Genomic DNA, 11213 nt, shown 5'->3' with positions numbered 1-11213 from the left:
GCGATCCCGAGTTTGCCCGGCGCGAGAGGGCTCGCTGCGTGTGTGCCTGTGTGCGCGCGTGTGAGTGAGACCCATCCTCGGGGCATTTCCCCTCTTTGGGCAGTTTTGCTTCATTTGTTTCCCATTCCTGCTACATAGAAACTAACTTCCATCTCAGCCCCAGCCAGCGCCGCTGAATAGAGCCTGTGCTGCGGCTTCGTGTGCGTCAGATCCCTCCGCGGAGCCGTCCCCGGCCCCCTCCCTCCCGCGGTCGGCCTCCACAGAGAAAGCGCCTTTCAGCCAACCGGCGGCTCCGGCTCCGACATCTTCTCCGACTGGAAATAAATAAATAAATCGCACCTTTGGCCGGGGAGGAGGGCGCAGGGGTCTCGCCACACTGGGTGTGGGGGCCCTGGGGCTCGGGGGCGAAGGCACTCCTTTTTTGCGCCGGGGGGCGGGGGCGCGGGCCGAGGACGGGGCCAAGCCCGGGCCGCGAAGGCGGCGGACTCCTTTCTGCGGCGGAGGGATCCGCGGCGGAGGCGGCGGCGGCCGTAGCCGCTGCCTGAGAGTTGTTGTTTCCTCCTCCTCCTCCTCCGCCTCCGCCGCCGTTGCTTGAATGGTGGAGCCGAGGCTGGGCTCGTGAACACACAGTGACAGCTATAGGGCAGGCGGCGGCACCATCCCCGCTTCCCCTCGGCGGCGGGGTGTCCCGCCGGCGGCCCTGAAGTGACCCATAAACATGTCTTGTGAGAGGAAAGGCCTCTCGGAGCTGCGATCGGGTAAGTCGGGGGGCTGCTGGGGCCGCTGGCACCGGGCGATTCCGCCCGCGGTCCCCCGCCCCCCGCCGCCCGGCCGCTAAGCCTGTGTGTCTCCCCGTCCCCCTCTCCCGCGCAGAGCTCTACTTCCTCATCGCCCGGTTCCTGGAAGATGGACCCTGTCAGCAGGCGGCTCAGGTACGGCGGCGCGCGGCGCGGGCCGAGCCGGCGCTCGCCGCTCGCGGGCGTGGGGGAGGGCGGCGGCGGCGGCGGCGGCGGCGGGGCTGCGGCCCGGGGCGCGGGGCTCAGCTTTCCCCGCTTTGTTGTTGCAGGTGCTGATCCGCGAGGTGGCCGAGAAGGAGGTAAGGGCGGCGGCGGCCCGGCGCATCTCGCCGCCGCGCGGCCGCTCCTGGGCCGCGCCGCCGCCACCGCCGCCGCTGGGGCGCGAGGCGCGGGGCTCGGGGTCCCCGCCGGGGCGCGGGGCGGGCGGGGGAGGGGAGCGGGCGGGCCGGGGCTGGGGGCCGGGCTCACGGGGCGTCCTCTCCCCGCAGCTGCTGCCCCGCCGCACCGACTGGACCGGGAAGGAGCATCCCAGGACCTACCAGAATCTGGTGAGACATTCACGTCGCGGAGCAAAGAAACTTTTCCCCGAGTCGAATAAAAATTGAATTTCCCGCAATTTTTTACAGAGACAAAAACTTGGCCCCAGAGCGTGAAAGCTCCAAAGGCCACGGGGAGGGTTGGGAGGCCGTCGCGGGGGCTTCGGGGGGCAGTGGTCGGGGGGACCCGCACCCCGAGGCCGCAGGGGCTGCCGACAGTTTATTTGTGATATTTTGTTAATGTGCTAGAAATAAAGATACGTCATGAGTGTTGTGCAGTGCAAGGCCGGAGGAGGAGGGGCCGGCGCGCGCGTCCGTGCGGGCGCGGGGGCGCGCGCGAGGCGGCGGCGGCGGCGGCGGGAGCGGCGCGAGGGAGGAGGGCGCGCTTGCTCGCTCGCTCGCTCGCTCTGCACGCGCGGTCGGCTCGGCTTTCTCCTGCCCCACACAATGGCTGGTGACTAACTGCTCCGAAGTGGCATTAGCATTTCACAAGCAGGCTATTCAGCCGCAGCGGAACCGTAGCAAGGCGTTATTTTTTTTTCTCTCTCGATTCTTTTGCTTTCCTTAAATTCAGAGCTACGGTTTTTGTTTGAGGGTTTCAGTTGGCCAGAGGCTCATCTTGCTTTTACCAAAACACATTCGCAGAAGTGCAAAAGCCTGTAACACTCTAAAAGCCAGAAGTTTAACAGACTTTTTCTAATTTTGCTAATTCTTGTGTTATTCCGCTTTTTCAGTTAAAAACTATTACTGGAGGCCACTGAAAAGTTTTGATTTTTACCCTTATAGTTATTGTGGTACGGAATCTGGCAAGTAAAAGTTTTTCAGCTTATATTGGGATATATTTTGTTTAATAGCATGAAAAATACCGGTTGCTTAATTTTGTGGGTTTTCAAAGTGAATGTGTTTAGTAATTTCTAAAAATTGTCTTCTGAAAGTGGACCTATTAAGTATTGTGACTGGAAAAGTAACGTATTTGTATTCGGTTGTTATATTTTCCATATTCTGTCTTCCAAACTGATTTAGGTTGTATGAGTATGGGTGTGTTGGGCAGTTAGAGCAGTCGCACGGCCAGGGGACTGGGGGCGGGGGGGGAGGGGGGCTTAATCTGTGCAGGGCAACTGATTCAGAACTGATGTTTTGAGGTAGTTATAACGAGTGATGTTACTTCGTGAAGGCTTGTGAAATGGTTAGGAAGTTTCAGCTACTTCAGAATTGAATGTGAGGTGAAGGCATGACGTGATTTTGATGGGTTTTGTTTTCATTTGGATGTAGAACATCTAACTTTTGGATCTGAATCTCTTACGATTTACTCTAAGTTGTTAAGTTCCCACAGATGTTGAAATGAGGGCAACTTACGTTTAGGAAATTTAATGGAAACTTAACAGTGTATATGTTTACAACTTTGTTAGTTTTCAAGTAGTAATTGAGGCTAGTTTCATTTAATACTTTGCTACAGTGAATGATTTGGGGGGGCGTGTAAATATTTGACAAAATCCCTAAGTGGATTCCACGTCTTCCTTATTTGAAAAAAAAATTAAAGGAGATTATAATATTCTGTTTTTAAGAATCGGGCAGATTTTATAAAACTTTTTTTGCATTTCTTTTTACAAAACTCATCCTTGCATCTCATAAAAACCCACAAATCCCTGTCACTGAAGATTGCTGTGTTTTCTTACCTTGGAAACTCTTAGTAATAATATATTTTTAAAAATGAAACAGCTGATGGTGTCTTTCCAAATTATGGGAATGTCTGATGCTTGTAAGAATATCATTTTGTTTTCTCTAGTAAAAACAGGGGTACCAATGTTCATTTTTAATTTTGGGGGGAGGGTTTCTTATCTCTCAGATATTAATAAAATGAATTTATATTCCCTGTCTCTTTATCAGAATTGGGACAATAAGTGGTGTCTTCATTAGTGTTGTTATGTTTTCAAAATCCACTTATTTTGCATGGAAGTGGATTTTCTTGTTTGGAGTGTTTTCACCTTCTTACCGGAATAGTCGTGTTGGCGTACTCATGAGACGGTTAAGAATTCTCGGTAACATTTGGAGTTCTCTGGTTCATTTACTCTTTTTATTCATTTAGCATATTAGTCAATCTGTATCTACTGGATACAAGACACCTTTTGGAGACTTTTATATCCATCAAACTATATATCTAGGTGTGTGGGTATTTGGTTTAACTTTGTTTGACTTTTTGAGAATCAAACATTTTGGAACACTAGGTTATCTGAGCACATTTTTGTTTAATAGTAGGATCTTGAAATTTTATGTCTAGGTAAGCACATGCAAAATCTCTTGTATAGTGTTCTCTATTATCTTAATTCATTCTTATGACCTAGAAAACATTTAAGTTGCCTTCAGTTGAACTTGAATTTACTTAACATTGGTTTTAAGTTTATTTTGATGAGTTAAACGAAAATAACTATTGTTTGTGGTTTCAGTAGTGTCTACCTATACCTGGAAATTTGTTGCTACATTAACTGATAAATTGAATAATATTTTAAATGGAAGAATTTATATATCAGATTGACCTTTCTCGAAAAACCTCAAATTACAGCTATTTAAGATGGTGTATAATATTTGTACTTGGGAGGTTAAAAACAAGCATAGATCAGTGTTTGTACTCAGCCTACAAATAAAATCACAGTGATTGAGTTTTGATCAAGAGGAAAGTAGAGTTTTAAGAGTAGTTTTAAAGGTTTACAGCTAAAAAAAAAAGATGTGCTTATTTCAGGTGTGATTGAAAAAGTTATGATAAAACATGATTATATTACCATCTAAAGATTTAAAACATTTTTAACCGTCAGTAGAATTTGATAGGAAGTTGAGTGGTTTTTTTCTTTTTTATGGTGTATGTTTAATCAGATTTTATATTTTTAAATATAGGTTGATTTTAAAACAGGATATATTATAAGCTTTCATTAGAATTCTAATTTTTTAAAAGGAGCCATGCATTGGTGGCAAACTTTGTTTAGAACAGGAAAACTCGACTAATTTTTGGACCAAAGAGAAAGCTTTGTCATTTATTTCTGTTTGATAGTGGAATTGCTTGGTTTATTATTGAATAGTGGTTATTAGTTGGTTTTGCTATCTAGTTGTCAACTTACTTAGTGGTGATTGCGTGCTTATGAGGCAGAATTTTTAAACATTTTACCAGATTTAGAATTCTGATTACATTTCTTACTTACAGGGCTTTTTTTTTTTGAACTGGGTTCATGTTTTGCTAATCTGTTAAAATGATGTAATTCTTATTTTAATTTTTGTAGCAGTATTTGGTTTTCTTAAAATCATTCCACTTATTAGAAATCTTTCTGTTCAAGTGAAGGACTGGGAGTCAGGAGATAGGGATTGTGATTTTTAGCCCTGCAAACAGTCAAGCCTACAGGTTACCTCAAGCAAGTCATGGAATTTCTCTGGGCCCGAGTTAACTCATTTGTAAAATAAGTGAATTAAAATTTTTCTAATCTGAAAATCTGATTTTGAACTAGAAATAGTGAAAAATTGTCTCTAAAAACTCAACTCTTTCATTTTGTTGTTGATATCCAAAACACAAAAAAATAGATATGGAGAAAACATGCAGAGTAGAAAATTGTATAAATGCTTTTTATAGTGCCATTCTTAGGTTGTAATATCATATCTTCTTAGAGATAGATGAAGATTTTTGAGACACTAACCACATTGTAGACTACCTCTTTATTCTGTAATTAGTATGTATTTCTCCATGGTTTAAGTACTAGTTTTCATAAATTATTACTGGGCTTAAATTCAGAGAATAAGAACCATGAATAGGATATACTTAAGTATATCTTAAGTGTGCATGTATTTAGAGTATGCTGATTAATGTGAAAGTTAGGGGACAAGTTTTAGGGGAAAAAACACGTTTTTGAATGAGGTATTGCTGTCCTATATTAAAGATCATACGGTGTTTTTAAAACCTAACCGGTATAATTTTCGGAGTGGGGGGGTGACAAATAATGAAGTGAATGTGCCTAATACAGTTACCGTTTCCTTTTTTAATAGAGTATAAGTAAAATGGTAAGCTCAGCTTGGTAGTCTCTAAGAGAGGGCTTTAATATCTCAGTAATCCTTATAATGAACAATACATGATGTGTTAGGGAAATGTTACATGCTAAAGGGCTGAAATGGGCAAAACTTCATCTTTTCTTACCCATACAGTTGTTCTATTGGTATATGCCATTATTACAGAAGTTTGAGGCATTTACAAAGATTTTTAAATGGAATAAGTACCTGTTAAATTCTTTATACTCCTGAATAATTGTAAAGTGGCTTTGAACATAAGGGGGAGTTGGATTATCCCATCCCCAACTACACAATAGTATTTTTTTTTTTTTTTAAGATTTTATTTATTCATTTGAGACACAGAGATACAGATAGAGAGAGAGAAAGCATGAGCAGGGAGAGAGGCAGAGGCAGAAGCAGGCTCCCCGCCAAGCCAGGAGCCCGACGTGGGGCTCGATCCCAGGACCCCGGGATCATGACCCGAGCTGAAGGCAGACGCGTAACCATCTGAGCCACCCAGGCGCCCCCACAATAGTATTTTATATGACTGTTCTGAGGCAGAATAGTACTGCTGGAGTCTGTTCCCCAGTCTGTAAAATGGGCTAATAAGAGCGCCTATTTTGTAGGATTCTGTGAGTGATAACTGGCACTTCAGAAGCACTATGTAAGGGTTTGTGATGCTATTATCAGAACTTTAGTCATGGTAGTAGTTTCCAGTTATTGCTTTATTAATGCATGAAAGTTTAAGAAAAACAGTTTTATTCCAGAAACAAGTGTGCATAATTTTCTGAACATAGCAGCTACAGTGTAAAAAAGACTGCTTTAAACTTTCAGAAGATACTGTCAGTATAATTATGTTGTAGATCCAAGATGAAATAAGTAAGCCTAAGATATAAAGAAAAAAGTATAATACCAAAAATAAATAATTTTTAAAGCATTGTGGATAGAATTCTAGAAAAGTTTTGGTTGTCTGTATAGTGATTCTATAACTGTTTTTGTGGACCAATTAACATTAAGAAATGTTTGGGTGGTTGAAATCTCCAAAATTGATTAGAGAATATATGAAGGTTTTGTATCTTTTGGTAATCAGATGACATTTAGGAATATGTGAATGGAGTTTGGCTGTTGCTTCTGTCTCCTTCTGTTCAGAGATTTGTGTAATTTTAAACTCCTCACGATAATTTGTATTTTTGAAATTGTCAGAGAGGAGATGTTTTGTCAGTCTGGCTTAAAAATGTATATTTTAAACAGCTTAATACAGACTTTTTGAATTAATCTTTAAGTGAGGACTAGGTTAAATAAATCCTGTGAATGCCAATTTTTTAATCCACTCAAAATTTGTCAGACCACAGGTTTTTGGTTTTTTTAATCTAGAAACTCCTTCTCTTGTCTACTGAAGTCGTTTTCCTTTTTCCCAAATTTTGTAGTTATCTATCATGTCACGACAGAATTTTAACAAATAAAATTGTATCCTAGACAACTTGTTCTGGACAAGAAATACTAGTAGACAGGTTCATTTTATTGTTTACATTTCTGAATTCACAGGAAAGTATCTGTAATACTAAGCAAAGCAGAAGTTAACAGTGTACTAAGTGTATTCATTTTGATGAACTTTAATTGAATTCAAGAAAGTCAGGTATTAAAATGAGTATTTTTGTTTTTTGTTTTTTCATTTTGAGTGTATTTTTCTTTTAAGATACTTAAGTTGCTTTTGTAATTACATCTAAAAGTAATAAAGTCTGTAATATAATAGGAACCAAATTTAAAATTTTATAAATAAATTTAAAATGTGTAAAGATCAATTTTTATTTTGTGAGAAGACATGGGTACAATTACGAGTAATTTGTGAAAATTAATAATTTTGGAATGAATAAATATGTTACTGAGCATATGGAATATAGAAAATTTATTTAGATTGGAGAAAATGATAATACTTCTTTTCTCTATGGAATTTGAGAATTCAGTGTGCTAAAAAATCAAAGTTATGATATAGAAGAGTGAAATATGTGAGAACCTTTGGTCACTACAGAGAAGGCAGTCATCACGTGTGAAGCAGGTCCAGCTTTATTTGCCTTACATACACGGAAGCAGCCTATTTGAGCTCAAGGATTACAGATAAGGAAAAGGATGGTTGGTTGGAGGAGAATTTTTTGATACTAAGAAAATGTAGTTAGCAACATGATCTAATGCACCTCCTGTTAAGTTAAAACCAAATTGTAAAAGGAATGAGATTTGTAGTATAAAACTTGGGTTATTTATGGTAGCATGGATAATGGCAGCCTACTGCCAAGGAAGCAGGTAAAGAATCCGTGTATTCTAAGACTCCAGATGGCCTATGGTCATGGCAGCATGACCCATTTGGTCTCTCTCAGGGATAGAGAACAGGCACATAGCCTCTCTTGGCAGAGGTTATAGTATAAATGCAAGAAATACTTACCTTGTGTCATTTGGTTGTGGTTTAGATTTTGGGTGAGGAAATAGTAAATTCTAAGCAACTTGGAGAAATACTCATTTTTAAAAACAACTTCACTGCCATTGTATGTGTGGTATTAGTTATTTCGAGTGCAGTGTTTGAAACCGAAACATTACTAAAAATGAAACTGGTCGTTCTCTTAAGAGTATTTATATTGGCATTTTAAGAATAACAGTTTAAGAATTTTCCATCTTTAAATTGATAGACAATAATTTTGCCAACAGAATCTCATATTTGAATTTTATATTTTAGTAAATGTTTTAAAGAGGATTTCTTACTGTACAAATTTTGCTAAGAAAGTATGATTTGATTTAAAAACAAAACTTCAGAATGTGTTTTAAAAAGTTAAATTTTGTTATTTTGTAGTGTTTTAAATTAATTTTTATAGAGCATCTTTTGTGGTTCGTGGAAACCTAAATTTGGAATAAAGTGGGTTTTTGTTTTTGTTTTTGTTTTTGTTTTCTTTTTTTTTTTTTAAAGATTTTATTTATTTATTTGAGAGAGAGAATGAGATAGAGAGAGCATGAGAGGGGGGAGGGTCAGAGGGAGAAGCAGACTCCCTGCTGAGCAGGGAGCCCGATGTGGGACTCGATCCTGGGACTCCAGGATCATGACCTGAGCCGAAGGCAGTTGCTTAACCAACTGAGCCACCCAGGCGCCCTTGTTTTTGTTTTTTTTAAGATTTTATTTGAGACAGAGAGCAAGCAAGAGAGCACGAGTGGGGGGAGGGGCAGAGGGAGAGGGAGAAGCAGGCCCTCTGCTGAGCAGGGAGCCCGACCCCCAGCTGAAGACAGATGCTTAACCCACTGAGCCACCCAGGTGCCTTTTTTTTTTTTTTAGCAAAATATAGTCAGGTTGTGATGAATAAAATCTGGAAGAGCACTGTGTATATTCTTTAAAAGACACATTTGTATTGATAATATTAGCTGAATTATTATCTAAATGAATTCTTAGGTGGTTGACTAAATTGTGAATAGACGACAGTCTTTCAAACATGTTTATTGACAATTAAGAGTAAATAGACCACCAAGATTAACTTTGACACTTAATAAGATTCTATATTAATTTTATTATACTTTTAATTACAAAGAAGTCATAGGCATGTAAGAGTCCTTCTGAGAATAGTTAGATTAGAGGTTGTTGACTTGAAAAATGGTTATGTAGGTCCTATTAAGTTTGTAATTTTAAGACTTGCGTGACAGTGGGGTAGGGACTGAAGTTTTGAGAAGGAAATTGTAATGTAATGAAAATAACAGTAACCTTGGAATCATGACACCTGGGCTTGAATACTAATTTCTCCTACTTTCCAAATGTATGACTTCGGAGAACCTGTAACCTTTGGACTTCAGTTTTCTTTACTTGTGAAATGGGAAAAATACTTAACCTTATTTGCTAGTGAAGATAAATTTTGAGAATACTTGGCACAAAGTAAGTATTGCATAATTTTTCTATGTAGAAAGCTATTAAAGTTTTTTTAAAAATGCCCAGAAAATGTAAACTTGCTTTTAAAGACTGTAGATGTAATTTAACATATACTTTGTAATGATGATAACCGATTTATAATTACAAGTTGAAAGTTTTGAGAATTTGAGATCTGGTTTTAAAAATAGGCTTAGAAATGACTAATAGCAAATAGGGTTTTTTAAGCTTGTGATTTTGTTTATATGTTAGGATAGTTGTAAAAATAACTGTATTCCATTAAGCTGACTTTTTAGAACTCAACTATAGTGGAGAGCAGAAGTAACTAGCCTTTCAGATCTGAAAAAACTTAGAAAACAGATGTGAAAAACTGACATTTTTAGAACCAATCAGATGTTCAGGACATAGTAGTGCCAGATATTTGGTGGATCTTATTTTCATAGGGACTTCTTAATTATATGCTGAAAGAAGGACTGGAGTTTCTAGATCGTACAGGTAAATCAAGTAGTTTAATGAATTACATTGCTCTAACCTCATTTTGGAAAGGTCCTTAAAAAGATTTCCAAAATGTTTTTTCCTTGTGTAGGTCTAGAAAGATTTTCAACATGAAAGAGCAACATGTAGTATGTAATATGGAGTATAATTAAAGTGACCGCCAACTCATATGTCACCTACTATGATTACCCCCCAAGGTGGTGATTGGCAGTCTCAGTCTTGTAGATGAGGACATTGAGTAGTAGAGTAAATGTTTTCCCTGCACTCAGCAAGATTAAACCTAGACTGTTTGACTTTAGAGCTCTCAAACTACTGACCTTTTCTTTAAAAATTGAGTAGAGTTCTTAATGACAGTATGTCTGGTAGAATGCAGTGGCTTCCAGATTTTTTATATTTTCTTCCCACTGATAAAATTTACCTTTTAACGATAATTTCCATTGACAGTGGCAAAATTTTCTTGGCTGGGAAGAACCGCTGTTTATATGAAGTAGTATAGCAAGCAGAAGCAGATTGTTTTAACTAAAGATGCAGGAAAATAAACTACTCAAAAGAGCTCAGTCTTTTCTTGTTCCTTCCTTGCTATGGCATCAGAGTTTGCATCCATAAAGCAGGCTCTTGTATCTTGAGTGGGAGAGAAGATGAAATGTTTATGAAAATTTAAAAAATGGAGCACAGCTGATAAATAATGCATTCTTACTTTTTAAGAATAGTAATCATGAATTTTATGGTATTAATCCCTTGGTGGTTTAATCTGTTTATACCTTCTGACTTTAAGAGTTTAAAATTTTAAATCTTAGAAATACTGAGAAAAGTAGGGTTGATCACATTGATTTCCTTTAGCCATTGTGGGAGAGAATATTTAGGATTGTCACCCTATTATTGTAGTTTTATTTTCTATCCTTAGTTTACCTATAGGTATCCTTTACCTATAGGAATTTGTGCTTTTATGCTAGTTTGCTTAATCATGAAAGTGAACTTCAGAATGTTTCTTTTTGTCTCACTTTAATGTCTGTGTTGAAAACTATTCAAAATGTCTTTTTTTAGCTTACTTCAATATTGAAATAATATATATATATTTGAGGCAATAGGTACTACGGGCAGTGTGAATGAGGGCTGGAGTTACGCTGTCTTGGTTTGAGTCTTATCCCCACCATCCACTAAATGTGTGTGATCTTGGGAACCGTGTTTTATCTTACTGTACAGTAATTTATTAATGGAAATAATAGTTCAAATCTCTTAGGGTTGTTAATAAGCTGAACTTTTATATGTATAACTTACTACACTTACCATAAGGCTTAGCATTTAGAGTGCAGTCAATATGTGTTAGGTATGGTAGTGTTGTTAAGATTTATCACAGTTAACTTTATAATTTGGTCATACTTTTTATGTGTTGAATATCTTAAGAAATTTAAAGCAGCACTGGTCGTGGAAAGTAATCGGGATATTAGAATCGAGAATGTTGTTTTGTTT

The 11213-nt window shown here is 39.1% G+C and overlaps 1 protein-coding gene across 3 annotated transcripts in view; it reads left to right on the top strand.

The window, feature by feature from the left end:
- The first annotated feature begins 525 nt into the window (after positions 1 to 525).
- PHIP (pleckstrin homology domain interacting protein) overlaps positions 526 to 11213 on the top strand; it is a 135355-nt gene continuing 124667 nt past the window's right edge. For 2 of the 3 annotated variants that reach the window (XM_045867130.3, XM_045867128.3), the window contains exons 1-4: positions 527 to 758; positions 874 to 932; positions 1067 to 1096; positions 1286 to 1345. In XM_045867130.3, the coding sequence (XP_045723086.1) occupies positions 719 to 758; positions 874 to 932; positions 1067 to 1096; positions 1286 to 1345 (189 nt within the window). In that variant the 5' untranslated portion in view covers positions 527 to 718. Of the gene's footprint in view, positions 759 to 873; positions 933 to 1066; positions 1097 to 1285; positions 1346 to 11213 lie in introns of all 3 variants that reach the window. The other variant, XM_045867129.3, reaches the window with a different exon arrangement.

The sequence above is a fragment of the Mirounga angustirostris genome, unplaced genomic scaffold (assembly GCF_029215605.1).
Source record: "Mirounga angustirostris isolate CCGP_5_RB_7025 unplaced genomic scaffold, mMirAng1.0.hap1 SCAF_8, whole genome shotgun sequence".
Lineage (NCBI taxonomy): Eukaryota > Metazoa > Chordata > Mammalia > Carnivora > Phocidae > Mirounga > Mirounga angustirostris.
This window is presented reverse-complemented; position numbering and strand designations above follow the sequence as displayed.